This window comes from Parambassis ranga, chromosome 16 (genome assembly GCF_900634625.1).
Source record: "Parambassis ranga chromosome 16, fParRan2.1, whole genome shotgun sequence".
NCBI lineage: Eukaryota > Metazoa > Chordata > Actinopteri > Ambassidae > Parambassis > Parambassis ranga.
The window spans coordinates 22,427,069-22,443,485 of NC_041036.1; the positions used below are offsets into that span (position 1 = coordinate 22,427,069).

At 42.5% G+C, this 16,417-nt stretch overlaps 1 protein-coding gene across 2 annotated transcripts; it reads left to right on the forward strand.

The window, feature by feature from the left end:
- Positions 1-856: 856 nt before the first annotated feature.
- On the forward strand, positions 857-9,020 carry LOC114448970 (dysbindin-A-like). Of its 2 annotated transcripts, none has more exons than XM_028426254.1 (10): positions 857-1,024; positions 1,734-1,775; positions 2,451-2,501; positions 2,585-2,645; positions 3,050-3,152; positions 3,870-4,002; positions 4,725-4,747; positions 4,826-4,972; positions 5,067-5,195; positions 8,453-9,020. In XM_028426254.1, the coding sequence occupies exons 1-10, from the start codon at positions 969-971 to the stop codon at positions 8,626-8,628; spliced, it is 921 nt and encodes a 306-aa protein (XP_028282055.1). In that variant the 5' UTR covers positions 857-968; the 3' UTR covers positions 8,629-9,020. The 2 variants fall into 2 exon arrangements, with proteins under 2 accessions (XP_028282055.1, XP_028282054.1); XM_028426253.1 differs by having other exon boundaries at positions 860-1,024; positions 3,050-3,182.
- Positions 9,021-16,417: the final 7,397 nt, after the last annotated feature.

Below are 16,417 nucleotides of genomic sequence, written 5' to 3' on the forward strand. Positions count from 1 at the left end.
AGCTCATGAAGTCTTCACTACTAAGAGCTGCAGGAATGCGAGGCTCCACAGAGCTGTGGCTCTTTGTCAGCCTGGCCACAGCATTAAAGAGAAAGCGCGGGTTGTTCTTGTTTTCTTCTATTAGTGATGAATAGTAGGCTGTCCTAGCTTTGCGAAGGGCCTTCTTATACGTCAGCAGACTGTCTCTCCAGGCCCTCTGGGAGTCATCTGATTTACAGGACTGCCACATCCTCTCCATCCTTCGTGTAATCCGTTTCAGTGATCGGATATTTGAGTTGTACCACGGAGCTAGCCTCTTCTGGTTTGTAGTTTTCTTCTTCTTCAGTGGAGCAATCCTGTTTAAGACTGAGTGTAGTGTGTCTGCAGTGTTGTTGACAAAGCGGTCCAGCTCTCACCACTCCCCCAAGTCTTTTCCACAATCTTTTAAATCTCTTCTGTGAACGCACATTCACATTGGCCTTTGGCACAGCAATGAGACATTTTGACCTGATTTTGCTTTATTTTTTTCATTTTATTTTACTGTATTAAATTTAAATTATTTAAATATATTACATTTTTTTAAAACATATTCTTGCATTTATGGTTTTTATTTTTTTATTGCTCTTTTATAAGTTGTAACACAACCTGATTGTATTTAAAGTTAGATATAAATAAAGTTGCAGTGGGAGCTTTTTATGTGTATAATTGTCATTCTTATGTTTTGTAATTTTGTAATACTGTATGATGTGTAAGAGTGGACCTCATGAAGAAAGGCCCCTTCTGTGGTAAGCACAAATGGCTAGAAAATATAGCTGAACGCCTGTCTACACTCCAGCCCAGTAGATGGCGGTGATGCACCTTGCAAGTTGGTTCCAACCGCTAATAAACCTGGGAAGGAGAAGGGGCAGCGAAGAAAAGGCTGTTTCCGCTGGTATTGGTTGCTTATGTGAAACAGTCAAGCAGATCAGCTGCCAAACCCGAGAAGAATTATGTTTGAGAACTTTAAAGAAAGACTTCACATGGTCCAACAGGATTTCACAACAAGGTGTGTCTGATGTTGCTGTTTTATTTCTCCGTCTGGTCTTAAATTTAAAGCGCAGGCAGCCATCTTTATCTAAGACGGGACAATTCACATTTACTAACATGTATCGATATATCTGGAGTTTCGGGTTGTTGACTGGAGTGCAGGGCCGAGCGACTGCCTTTGTTTTAATTGCGTGATTAGCAACAGCTACAGCTACCATCAGCACTGCCTTTCTGGTTTCTCCCCAGGTAGGGTTGTTATCTGTAGTCACTGTTAACCATTATAGTGGTTAGTAAAGTTATGTTACAACAAACGTTTGGTCCGTAGCAGTAGTTCTGCTTTCTGCGGAGCCTAAGTTGAGGCCGAGTGTAAACCTGGTCACGTGTGTGGTTTTCACTTGACATAAAGCGCTATGGTGGTGAGGGTTTTTGTCAAAACTGGATTCGTTTCCCGTTCCAAATAACGTGGCTGACACGACTTCGTGTCCTGACTCAGACTTTCATTAGCCAAAGTTACAATACAATATTAAACGTACTTTGTATCTATCAAAAAGACTCTTTTGATACCTGCAATAATTAATAATCAATAATCAGAGGAGAATGTGAGTCACACTATGCTTCTTATGCCTATTTATGTCTTGCGAGGCATAAGAAGCATGGCATGTGATCTCTTAAACCGTAGTGTTTGATTGATCTCGCTCGCCTTTTCTTTCTTGTCGTCTTTTCTCCAGCTTAAAGACCCTTGGAGACACCAAAATGAAGAAAAGACCCAGGTGAGCTGAAAATGTTTGTGCTGATAAAAGAGATGTAAAAAGTCAGACCCATATTTGAGTAAAAGTACATATGCAAACATTTTTTTGAGTAGAAGTGTTCTTTATACTCAAGTACAACTATTGAAGTTTTTGTTGAGTATCGAGTATTAAAAACAGTGCTGCTCACTCTCTTTATTTGTATAGTTAATAAAGAAAAGCAGTCCACACTTCTGTCCATGTAGTTCAGTGATTCTGTCGTTGCAGTTTACTGACCCAATGATAAACTAGCTCCACCAAACCTAGCTGCAGAGACAACTGCTCTGGCATTGATACTGTGATTGTAATGAAGGTACTGACCCAATATGTCACTGGTTGGGGGTTTGTCACTTGTTTATGACAGTGTGTCGGCCAGAACACAACCTAAAAATAACCACATCAATAAAGATTTTATTTTATTGATTACTGTCAATTATTCTCAGTCTGCTGCTGACTGCTGGCAACCACTTAGATCAGCTACTAGCACTGTGTTCTGACCCTTTCATTTCCCCCAGGGGATTAATAAAGTAATTCTTAATCTCACTGCATTTCCTGGGAAAACGGAAGAGTTGTTATAGAGTCAATTCAGACCTTGTCTGGATGGGCTTCATACTGTTGAATGATTTATTGCAATGAGTTGCTATTGTCACTTTTGTTTAGATTTGAAGATAACCCTCTTCATTTAAGTGCTGGACTGGAAATCCTAAGCAGGTTTGTTAATACATATGGACACAAGTTACCCAGGCATTTTAATTTCATAAGGTGTGTTACTGTATATAACGTTTGTTTTGTAGGTATGAGGAAAATTGGTTTCTGCTCCATAAAAGAACAAAAGACTGTGCTCAGGTTGCAGAGGTATTACTTGTTACTCTGTTCTCCTTTTTAGTGAGATTGGTACACTAGTAAATGGTGCTTAAATGTGAGATTTTTTTTTCTCGCAAAACAACACAAATCCGGTAGACTACCAGATTCTGGCATATATTATTATAATATTTAATAAACTTTGTATATAGAATAATTATAGCTAAAGCTGAACAGCTGTGCCATGCTATACAGATCAATTATAACTTGAGTAAAGATGAACTTTTGTGTCGATTAAATGCCTGTGTATACTGCTAATTGCATCATCACACAGCTTACTAGCCGCCGACTGTAGCAGCTGATTTGTTTTATATTTTAAATGTTAAAAGTCTGCACTGGAAAAGGACTGTTCTTGTATGTCTTTATAACCATTCTTTGCTGTTATCGTCTTTCTTTAGTCTGCAGATGGTGACATAGTGATGCTTTCGGCACACTGGGAGAAAAGAAGAACTGCTCTGATACAATTACAAAGACAACTGCAAAGCTTGCCAACCTTAATCAGTGAGCTTGACGCCATCAGTGTTAACATGGGTATGGAGTGCATATAAACTCAGTTTAAGAAAGCATCTAATGGAACAGATTTTAGCATTTGTTATTGTACATGCTATATCATGTTCACAAACACACATGCAGACACGTGCGCACATACAGGTGAGCCCACCAGCAGGTAGAGAGTGCGTGTTGTTTTGCTCGCAGTGTTAAATGTTCTTTAGAAATTAAAGTTTATTGATCTTTGAGGTGTACTTGCATTATATGTCGTTATCATTATATTAGTTGAACATGGTGAATTCACATGTTGCATGATCCCAGTATTAATTTCATTTTTAATGATTAAACTGAGGTGTTGGGGTTAGAATATTCTTGTGAGTATTCAGTTACTGTAAAACTGTTGTATAATTAAATGCACACTTTAAAAAAAAAAATGATTAAAAATTTTAATCATTCAGCCATCAACCACAAATTGCCAAATCATTATTACTAAACTGAGACTTATATTCACAGCTCTGTGTGTAAATAGCCTATTTTTATACTTCCCATATTTTCATGGAATCCCTGTCACTGGAATGTTTCTCACATTTGTGAGGATACAGCTGAGAAAATACATTTAGATATCAAATACACAGATTTAGCTTTTACAACCAAAAGGGCACTGTACTGCTGTATATATGTAACAACGTGGCTATGCTGGTTTTGATGTGTGCTTTTGTTTGTTTCCAGCTTATCTTGAGGGTGACTTCGAGGAAATGGAAAGCAGACTGGTATATCTGGAAACTCTGTGTTCTCAATATGAACAACAGATGGTCAAACAACACAATATGAACCAATTAGAAGCCTATAAGAAAAAAAAAAGGTACGATATTCTTAAATTATAACATTTTTTTGAAGTTCCACATTTAGTTTTGAAATAGCTGATGTTTGCTGAGTACAACATAACATAATTAACACCCTTAGTGGAATTTAAATGAAATGGTCTACGTAGTTACAGTGTAGTGTTCAATCAGTCCTTCAGCCATATTGAGATTATTAACAACTAATATCTATATGTTGATCTGCTGGACAAGCTAGGTTCTGCTAGTAACTTTTTTGAAGAAAAGCAAATTCTCCCTCAAACCACTGGCATACTGGCAGATGTTTACTGGCAGTAAACATCTTCCATCGGTCACTTGGTCCATCTGCAGAACAGTGTCAACTTTGTCGTACCTTGTCAGTATGATGCTCCTCTGTGTTCTTGAACATATCATAAATGCCCAATTTACCTTTAGCTTTCTGGCTCTTGATTTCTCAATCATAGTTGAAACAATTTCTGTAGCAGAGGGAATTATTAATTCCTCGGCTGTAGTGAGTGTGTTGGTTTTTGTTTTTACACTTAGCTGCTGTGTAGGCGACTTTATATGTGATAAGGTGAGCCTTTGTAGTCTTACAGATGATTCTTTTATATAGTCAATTGGCTTGTCTTTGCACTCTGAATGTACTGCCTCGTCATAATTTCTTGTCCAAGTTAAGCTACCAGTACTCACACCTCTCAGATAATATGTGTTAATTGTCACCTGTCATATGTTTGTCTTGTGACAGGAGAGAGGTTGAATTGCTGCAAGGTATGTATTTATTCATTGCTGCAGCAGGTGTAACTTGAAACACTTAAGATACTCTGAAATAACACAGCTTGTTTGCAGATGAACTAAATTTTGAGCATGCTCAGAAGGTAGCAGAGTTGGAGCAGGCCAGACAGCAGAAACTAAAAGAGCGACAGAAAGTCTATGAAGAAGCCTTCAACCAAGACGTGGAGCAGTACCTGTCCACTGGATACCTGGATTATAGAGGTAAATTACTAACTATAAAAATAGGAACGTACGTTGTTAATAAACCCCCCTATTTATGGGAAATGTAAATGTGTGTTTTTTTGTCTGTCTGCAGAGCCGAAACGGCTTGATGTGTCTGTGCTGGATCAGATGACAATAACTAACACATCGGACCAGGAGGCTTTGGATGACTTCCTCAACTCCACTGGTGATGACATCAGTCCTGGATCATCAATAACATCAGGTAACCAGAACACATTTTAGACTCGGCTAAGGTAGTAAATGTTATGTTTTAAAAGCTGTATTAACCATGTTTGCCTAATAGCAGGCAAACATAACAAGCATCAAACCCAGGTGAATGACACCTAGTCAGCATGCACTTTGGTTAATCACCTGCTCTTTGGCTACTTCATATGAGACTGTGTATGACAGCCTCTTTGGAAAATGGAGGGATGTGCTTCTTCAATCAACAAATATAATCTAAGGATAAACAAGTTAGGGGTATGTTAGGTGATATTTAGAGGATGTGTTTACAAAAGATGAAAAGTTGCTGTTAGTAAAGGTGTGCCCTAATAGGAAAGAGGAATTTTCTGTATTTCTCACATATTTCATCCAATGTGTCTTAAACTTTTCAGTAATTATTATCAACATAGTCTGAACAGGTTGATATGCCAATATTCTGATATAAATTCATTACATTACATCATAACGGCAACAAATGTTATATTTTAATGTACTTCCCCTAATGTATGGACTACATCCTCATCAAATTGTTATCACACAACACAGTGTATGAGACACTGCTCTTCTTTCAAAACTACTCAGTGCCATTTTTCAGTACGCATCTGTCATAAGGCACGTCATTATTTTTTTACATCTCTGTTGCATGCACCGCAAACCTGTGTAAACATTACATAAAATTAAACAAGACCTGTTTGAGATCAGCATTAAATGACTCCCACCTATAACAGTCTGTGACATTTTACTTATGTATTCTGCTGCTGCTCTTAAAGGTAGGGTAGGAGATTCACCAACCAGTCTGTGACTTCGGCCATCATGCACGTACCTCTCTGGTGCACGCAGAGCAGGAAGAGAGTGACAACCAGCCAACTATACGTGCAGGGGCGCCTCGTAGGATTGGCTGATGTTTTTAGTGTTTTATAGCTTCCACAGATGATCGAAACTGCCGAACTAATCGGTTATTGTCACCTTCACAGTAGTGTCAATAAGTGGTCTGTTGCTCGGTTATCACCACAACACAGTCATGGTTGGTGACTTTAGGCTTGCCTTAAATAAAACTGAGTTCAATTCAATTCAGTTCTAGACAAATTGTTTCCCCATAGGAAATATTAATTTGCATGGAACCTAAAAAGTCATATTACTATCCTTGGAGAAATAAAAGGGCGTACTACCACAACTAAACTTGTCTCCTGTGTAAATATATCAGATATGACTTTTCATCCTGAGTTGACAGATGATGCCTTTCAACTTGAGTGAAACCTTTAATATCTCAAGAAGTAACGTAGAGAAGATTGAAGCAAGGCGTCTGGACTTGTAGAGTTTTCTAGAAGACGTTTCGCTGCTCATCCAAGCAGCTTCATCAGTTCTAACTGTTTGGTGGGGAAACATGGTTTATATGTGGTTACAGACCTATGTGGGTGGGTCTGGGTAAAACTTGAAAAACTTACAAACAATAGCACTAAATGTTTCCATACTTACCTGTGATGTTCTGGCTGACTGGGCCAGGTGTGTCTAACGACTGGCTAACGACTATGAAACTGCCGGAGGGGGACTGGTTGACAGCCCTTTGTTCTTACTGTGAGTATGTGCAAACTTCCTGGGAATGGATGGAATCACTGCATTGTATGTGGTGGAAAGATGATGTCTGAGGCCACCACCTCTGTTAAGGGAAGGTTTTTCCAGCTTAACATAGATGGCTTCCTTGACTCCTCTTTCATACCACCTTTCATCCCTGTCTAAAATGTGAACGTTGTTGTCCTCAAAGGAGTGTCCTTTGTCTTTGCGGTGGAGGTGAACAGCTGAGTCTTGTCCTGAGGAGGTGGCTCTCCTGTGCTGAGCCATTCTTCTGTGGAGTGGTTGTTTAGTTTCTCCAATGTACAGATCAGAGCATTCCTCACTGCACTGGACTGCATATATCACATTGCTGTGTTTCTCCCTGGGAATCTTATCCTTCGGGTGAACCAGTCTCTGTCTCAGTGTTGTCATAGGTTTGAAATGGACCGGGATGTCATGGTTGTTGAAGATCCTGCGGAGTTTCTCTGATACTCCTGACACATATGGAATGGAGATGTTCTTTCTCCGCCTGGTGGTGTCCTTCTTCTTCTTGTTGTTGGGGGGTCTTGTTTTTGTGGCTTTGATGAGTGCCCACTTCGGGTAGCCACATGTTTGCAGGGCCTTCCTGATGTGGTGTTGCTCCTTCTTCCCCTCTGAGCTGGTGGGTACAGTTTGTGCTCTGTGCTGCAGGGTCCTGATGACTCCCAGTTTGTGTTCCAGTGGGTGGTGTGAATCAAACAACAGGTACTGGTGTCCTGCTGTCCTCCTCAATTTGTACTGTGCAGTCCAAGAAGGCCAGATTGTTGTCCTTGGTGTCCTCGCGAGTGAACTTGATGTTGTTATCCACTGCGTTGATGTGTTCTGTGAACCGTTCCACTTCGTTGGTCTTGATTTTGACCCAGGTGTCATCCACATATCTAAACCAGTGGGGGGTGGTTCCAGGATAGGAACTCAGGGCTCTTCTCTCCACTTCTTCCATGTAGAGGTTGGCCACAATAGGAGACACAGGTGATCCCATCGCACAGCCGTGCATCTGTCTGTGAAAGTTCCCATTGTACTGGAAATAAGTGGTGGTCAGGCAGAGGTCCAGCAGGTCACAGATGTGGTCTGGCGTTAGGTTGGTTCTCTCCTTGAGTGTGCTGTCTTGTGTGAGGCACGTCCTTACCATCTCTGTGGCTTCTGATGTAGGGATGCAGGTGAACAAGGAGGTGACATCAAATGAGACCATGGTGTCATCTGGGTCCATTTGGATCTTCTCCACCTTGTTCACAAAGTCCTGCGAGTTGTGAATGTGATGTGGTGTGTCACCTACCAGTGGTGTCAGGAGTTCAGCCAAGTGCTTAGCCACGTTGTATGTGACTGAGTTTGTGCTGCTGATGATGGGTCTGAGGGGGACTCCTTCCTTGTGTATCTTGGGGAGTCCATACAGGCGTGGAGTGGCTTCCCCAGGATACAGTCGAAAGTAGAGGGAAGTTTTTCAAGTTTTACCCAGACCCACCCACATAGGTCTGTAACCACATATAAACCATGTTTCCCCACCAAACAGTTAGAACTGATGAAGCTGCTTGGATGAGCAGCGAAACGTCTTCTAGAAAACTCTACAAGTCCAGACGCCTTGCTTCAATCTTCTCTATGTATGATGACCTGGATGACTGAGAATCTTCATCAACATGAAACTCAAGAAGTAACAGATGTTTTCTTCAACAGGTCCAGACACGAAATCCTGCTCTTCTGAATATTTACACAAAGAGGCCAGTGAGGAAATTGATGAACCTCTGGTGCAATTAGACGAAGAGGATTTTCAACCAGATATGTCACTAGTTGGCCTTCAGGATGTTTGCACAAACAGGGATTCTGATGACAGTGACTCTACTGGGGACTAACTCCTAGTAACTAACCTAGTAACCACTCTTAACTACTTAAATACACTTGCTTTAATTTGACACAGTCTCTTTTACCAAAGCCCTATGTTCTTGTTCTTTGTCATTGTTCTCCAGAAACTATTAAGCACATTAATTATTTTAACTTCTCATTATGGCAATTAACAGAATTGGTCTGAACACTGAACCCTGTGGAATGCTGTAACTTACCTTTGTATACAGGGAAGACAATGTTTTAAACCAGAATAGCTCTGCCTCTCAATCTTAAACATTTGATAATTCCTGTAACACATTTTATTTGGGAAATATAATGCAAACTGCCGTCATTACCACTGGGAGCTGCAGGAATAAGCTGCTTTACAGAGCTATGGCTTTTTTTCTGTTTGGGTACATTGGGTACATTGTTAACCATCTCTTAAAAAAGACCCGGGGGACCAGTGTCATCAATAAATGTTTACTACTAAGAAGTGCCTAGCCTTTGTTGTGCTTTTTTGTAAGATGTTTGATTTCTTCTAATCTAGAGGAATACCACTACCAAAACTTATGCAGGAGTAAAATTCAGTTCCCTCTGCTGTGCACTACAGAAAATACGATAAAATAATGATGGGATCTCTTTCTGAAATTTGTTCATCAGAACGGTTATCCATATTTTTTCCCAAATCAAGGGCTAAAAAAATAAATTAATCTTTGTTTTCTGGGTTGCAGGTTGCACTGCTGCATCACAATGTGAAGGTCCGAGTCTGGCTGGGGCCATTCTGTGTCACATTATCATGTATTTGCTCTTCAAATTGCTCTTCTGTAAATTATTCTACTTTTTCCTCCTAAACCTTTATGGCATTCAGTGTGAGCAGCAAAGTAAGAATTTCATTGTACAGGGAAACCAATTTTCTTACTGTGCACATAACAATAAGGCTGTGCCCTGCCCCCACTTTGGACAATCTGTCCATATCTCTGTGTTCCTCTACCCAGCCTAACACGGTCACAGACAGCCGCAGAACACTGCCAGATGAGCTGAATGAGTTCTATGCTTGCTTCAACACCAAGGCAGAACAGAGCAGATGCCTCTTCACTCACCGTGACTTCAACTGAGGTGCGCAAGGCTCTGAGAAGGACAAACCCCCGAAAAGCAACTGGCCCTGACAACATCCCTGGCCATGCTTTGAGGGCCTGCTCTTCAGAGCTGGCTGAGGTTTTTACAGATATTTTCAATTTTCAAATCCCTCTCTCAGTCATCTGTGCCCATATGCGTCAAGACCACAATGCTCTGTCACACCTTGAACACAAAGACACTTATGTTAGAATGCTGTTTATAGATTACAGCTCAGCATTTAACATCGTCATTCACAGCACACTGGCTGAAAAGCTCTTCACCCTTTGACTGACATACCCCCTCTGCCGCTTGGTCCAGGACCTCCTCTCAGAAAGATCCCAGACTGTCAGAGTTGGTGCCAGGACATCAGCCACAAAGACTGTGAGCATAGGAACCCCCCCAAGGCTGCGTGCACCTCAGTCCACTGCTGTACTCCCTCTTCACCCTCCACTGTGTCCCCTTCCAGAGTAACACATCCATCATCAAATTTGCCGACGACACAACCGTCATCGGGCTGATCACTGGAGGAGATGAAGCAGCCTACAGGTAAGAGGTGGCTCAGCTGGTGTCAAACTCCTTGGCACCCACATCAGTGAGGATCACACCTGGGTTCACAACACGCGGCAGATCATCAAGAAGCCTCAACAGAGACTTCTTTCTCAGCAAGCTGAGGAAATTTGGATTATCCTCCAAACTCTTCAGCAATTTCTACAGATGCAGTGGAGAGCGTCCTGACAACTCTATCACAGTCTGGCATGGGAACTGCAAGACATCTACAATGCCCGGGTCACACAGAGGGCCCACAACATCATCAACGACCGCACTCACCCACAGCACACACTGTTCACACTCCTGCCGTCAGGCAGATGCTTCAGGAGCATGAAGGCAAGGAAAACCAGACTAAAAATCATTTTTTATCAGCAGGCCACCAGGCTGCTGAACCACTGACTGAACATTCATGTAACGTCATTGCCACAAGGCAAAAATTGCACATATTTGTTTTTGCATCAAATCTGCAAACATATTTGCACATTCTAAATGTCCTACCTCTGACAATATTACATACACAATGCACATTAAACACTGATAACACTTTACCCTCTGTACATAGAACTGCACATTTTGCTTATTAGGGCCAATTATTAATTGTGCCACTTTACGCTGCATTTTCACCCCTTTGCTATGCATGAAAACTTATATTTTGTGGTCGCTGCAAATGGGCGGGGCAAATTGGCTCTACAGCGCCCCCTTGAAATTTTCAAAACAACTGCACTTTGGCATAGTTTGACATAGCTGCACAAAAATCAGTACACATGTTTATCATACCAAGATGCACCAAAAAGTCTCCATTGGTATGCGGACGGACTCCTCCTACAGCTTTCACCCGAAATGGCGCCCCCTGCTGGTAACAGGAAATGACCTCTTTTTACTTTGATGTGTACTGCTCCTACATGGTTAACAGCATCAACTTCGTTTCAGCTCTAGAACCTTCCCAACTAGTTGGTGAAGCTACACTATGAAGGCCCTGAAGCTGCGTGCAATGGTGTCCGTGTGGCGGTGCGGCGACTGTCGATCCTTCGCCGCAAGATTACGTTTGTGTTTTTAATGACCTTAACGACCTTCTATGATCATGAAAATTCATACACACGTTCACAGGGGCTTGTCCTAGCAGCTGATGGGGGTCTCGTAAGTGGGTGGGGCAAAATGGCTCAATGGCGCCCCCTTGAAATTTTTAAACACCCCTCTCCATCGGGGTTTTTTTGGAGTAGGAAGACAAAAATTGGCACACACACAGGACACGTCCAGATGCACATAAAAGTCTCTTGCATCATTGATCTAGACCACACAGGAAGTCAGCGGTCAAATTTCAGCGATTTCCACCTTTGGTATGCGGACTAACTCCTCCTAGGGATTTCGACCGATTGGCTTCATATTCGGTCGCTGTCACCTAGAGACCATGCTGATCAAAAGTTATCAAAAGCTTAAAGGGCGTGGCCGTCACTTCGCCATTCATACACAAACAGCTCTCTCTCCTACATACTTGCTCCAAACGGCTTCAAACTTTCTGCACATGGTCAGAGCCCCTCACTGAACGTCTCTATGTCATCATGATCTGTGCCGCTCATGGCGCTCCCTTGTGGTGGAGACAGGAAGTGCCATGTTCTACACTGACATGCACTTATCTCTCACTGTTTAATCCTTCCCTGTCATTACGCAGCCAAATGAGGATCACAGATTTGAAGTCCTACAGAGACACCTGTGTGGTTTCCTGTATCAGGCTGCCCGTGGCGGTGGCGACTGTTGAACCTTCGCCATGAAACATCAACTGCTTGTAACTTCGTCGTGCATTGTCCTAATGTCCTCAAATTTTTTCATGTCATAACGGTCCATCCCCCAACACGTCTGCATGCTCATGAGTCACCTGCACAGCGCCACCTACAGGAAACCGGAAGTAACTGCTTCTAGACAATTTTTATGTATGAATCAAATGTTTTTTGAGGTTTGATGCACAGACAGGTCTCCACTATTCTCATGGTGTCTGGCTCCACCCAGTGGACACATAGGGTACTGCAGCTTGTATTACTCCACCAAGGATGCTCCTAAAATCCTCAAATTTTTTACATGTGATACAGACCCAACCCCGACCATGTGTGGACATCTGTGGACAGCACCACTTACTGTAAACAGGAGGTTACTGCATACTAAAAATTTTTACATATATTGGCAGATTTGTTGCTCTGACATGTCTCTGCCTCTGTCTGCCACTTTTTTCGCACCACTGGCAAAATCGCTGCAGTTTGTAGGGGGAGCGGGGCAGGGAAGGGACGGCATGACGGGGAGGGGGCGGTCATTTAATTTATTCTTATGCCTAAAATAAGTCTACTGTCTTTTATATTAGTTTAGTTGTGTACAAAGTCATGTGAAGGGAACTCGCAAAGTAAGAATTTCATTGATCAGTGTAACCTCTGCTGTGCATTTGACAATAAACTTTTTGAATCTTGAATCTCTTGAACAGGGGTCGGGAAGAGATCTTACAAAGGCAAGATGAGGGAACAAAAGAGGAGTCACAAGGAGATGGTTAACAATAGACAGGAGGTTGATGAAGATTCTCAGTAATCAGCATCATATGTAGAGAAAATTGAAGCAAGGCATCAGTTCTAACTGATGAAGCTGCTTGGATGAGCAGCGAAACGTCTTCAAGAAAAACTCTACAAGTCCAGACGCCTCGCTTCAATCTTCTCTACAATAGACAGGAGGAGCAACTCCTCAACCACTGGGGGTAGGAAATAGTTCCAGGTTTCTAGACGCTTTGTGACACCATAACAAAGTAATGTATATTAGCTTGATCAATGACACCATAACAAAGAAATGTATATTAGCTTGATCAATGTGGGTAGTCAACAAAAGGTTAGCAGTCGTGATCAAAGCAGATTCTTCATCACGAGACAGATTCTTCATCCTTTTTCATGTTAGTGTCTGGGATTATGCGGGTTGCTGTGTCAGTGTCAGTGTTGTGGGCTGTCATGTCTTGTTGCCAGGTTTCAGCCAGTTGACTTCTGTATCAAGAAGCCCAGCGGGTCCTGAGAAGGAGAGTGGCACTCTAAACTGGCTCACAGCCTTTATATACTGCTCTGCTGAGGGGTTCTTTTTATCAGCTCTGCTATCATATGATGGTGGTGATTTTAAAAGAGCCACCACATCATATATGTCGTAAATGGTTATATATGGTTTCCTCTCAGACCATATATGGTCTATTTACACTGTATCAGGTTTAGACGTGATTGATCCTGCATTGGAAAGTGTCATGTTACAACAGCAATAGAATGACTTGATATTAGTATAAGGCAAGCTTAGACAAACAACACACCTTTTTAACTGTATTCATGAAAAATGAGTCCAAAAAGATAAAAACATGTGTTCATACCAAGTGTCCTCAAAATGCTTCCATACCAACACAGTGTGTGTTTTAGCTGGAAAAAGTAAGGTGAAAGTACAAAGTAAATGTGTGTAACAGTTCATGTTGATGTTATCTGTGACAGCTGATGAAGAAGAAAGAAACGAGTGACGGCCCTGAAATAAGAGATGATGAGGAACAGATTCAGGAGCAGATGTCTGACAGCTCAACTAACAAAAGGTGACCTCATGAATTCAGATGGATCTTTGAATGATTGATCTTAACATGAGACCTTAGATGTCCTTTGAAGACAGAAGCTTTTCATGTCATTCAGAGAAAGACCCCTGAATGCTAAATGTCAGAGTAATGTGAAAGCTGAGCTTATGTTAAAGTCCCTGTGAGATCAACATGTTTGTTTTATTGTGTGCAGATACAGAGCAGTCTGCATCTTTATGTCCAGCAGATGGAAACTTAATGGTGTCCACATGATTACAAATGGCAGCTAAAGAGTTTGAAGTGACACATCATCCACATGTTTGGCTGAAATATGATGATGCAGGATCAGTGGGAGCTCTGAGCTTGTTTCCCTGCAATGAGACAGTCCCATCTAGTGGGACACTGTCACTGCAGAAAAGAACAGAACATATTTGTAAGAGTTACACACACTTTATAAAAGGCAGCTGGCAGGAAAGCACCAGCAAAGTCCAGGTGATGTCCAGTATGACTGAATCAGACATGTGTCTTTTCTCTCTCTCTCTATTCACCATGCACATCTTAAACCCTGATTTCATGACTTCAGTTTATATAGCAGCAAAAAACTTTATTTTTTTTTTAAACTTTATTCAACCTCTAATCTCAGACTGCTGTGTTTTTAGGTGCTTCATCAGGATCAATCCAGAAAGAGGCTCAAAGACTAGTCAGGGTACTGCTGTCTCTAAGAGGACAGGGAAAGTGGTTGAGAAGAAGTCTGCCACCATCAGTCCTCATGTCTCCTGTCTTTTGATGAAGCTTATAGACTCAGAGTGGAGTTTCATAGGTCAGTGAGAGCTCTCTTTTCAGACACTTTACAAAACTGCTACCATAGATATTTTTTCTGTCAATCAGCCCTCCACAAAGGCAGACCTTCTCCTTTGTGTCCTGCAGTCAGGGCAACAAAGCTGATGGAGCCACACAAACAGGGCTGTAAGATGTCACTTTGAATTTTACAAAGAATTGGGAGCTCTGATCTGTGACGCTTGAGCGATGTTTCACATGTATGTGTAGTTCACGATGACTCTCACCTATGATAGCTGGGATAGGCTCCAGTCCCCTCGTGACCCTGCCCTGCAGGACAAAGCGGATGGAAAAAAACCTGCTCTCACAAGTATGTGAATCCAAAGATTGACAGGACTCCAAATGCATATTTTTTCATGTTCACATACACTGGGTGCAGAAACTCGCCAACTCGCCACCTCGCCCCTCTCTTCACCTGAGTGTCCAAAACACATGGTCGAAGATCAGATGACACGATTACAAAATTGATCATTGACCTCCGGCCTAGGGTGTCCTGATGCCAGGTGCACCGATGGACAACCTTATGCTCGAACATGGTGTTCGTTATGGACAAACCATGCCCAGCACAGAAGTCCAATAACAAGACACCACTCGGGTTCAGATCAGGGAGGCCGTTCCTCCCAGTCATGCCTCTCCAGGTGTTACTGTCGCTGCCCACGTGGGCGTTTAACTCTCCCAGCAAGATGACAGAGTCCGGGACTTCCGGTATGAGGTGTGCGGAGTAGACGCATAGGTAGCTCGCTCCTGCGACTTAACTTGTAGTTTACCTTTTAAGCCTCCCCGTTTACAGTTGTTTTTAAGGCTGGTATAGGCTTAGAGACTGTTATTCTTCTTTTTATACGTCTGGACTATGTCTAAAACGAAGGGCAAACAAGATAAAGACGGCTCTTCTTCATCTGCTAGCGTCACGCTAGCCGAGCTTAGCTCTTTACTAGAGGAGCATCTTTTGAGGCATTGACAACCAGACTGGACGGCTTACACTCGACTACTACAGACCATGAGAGACGGCTCAGTTCTTTGGAAGATAATTCTAATGGGGTAGACCTCCATCTCCAACAACTAGAGACAGCGTGTGCTAACCTCCAGCAAGACAACATGTCTCTGAAGACGAAGCTAGCCGACTTGGAGGGACGCCAAAACATCAGAATAATCGGCCTACCCGAGTCACTCGAGGGGTCACGACCAACCGCGTTCTTCTCTCAGCTACTGGTTGATGTGTTTGGCGCAGAGGTTCTCTCTTCACCCCCCGAGCTCGATCATGCCCATCGGAGCCTCGCACCCAAGCCCGCTACGGGGCAAAAGCCACGTCCTGTCATCATACGTTTTTTATCGCTTCCAAACCAAGGACCTGCTCATCCATGAGGCTCGCAGACGAGGTGACTTGTTCTACAATGAGCACAAGATCCAACTCTACGAAGATTACAGCCCTGACGTCCTGAAGCAACGAGCAGAGTACAAACAATGTATGGCAGAACTTTACAAGCGCGGATACAAACCGGCTCTCCTGTATCCAGCCAGACTCCGGGTCACCCTCCCCAGCGGCGAGAGGGCATGGTTCCAGTCTGTTCCAGAGGCTGATAAGTTTATTCAGAACCTGAACCAAGACACGTAAGCCAGCGAGCCTATATAACACTATGCAAACTGAACGTTAAATAGTTTTAACATGTGTTCGAAAAAGAGGTGTGCACTCTCCAGTTATACACAGCCGAACGTGATGCTGCTAACCTGGATTAGACAGTTTTTTAGAGTTTTCT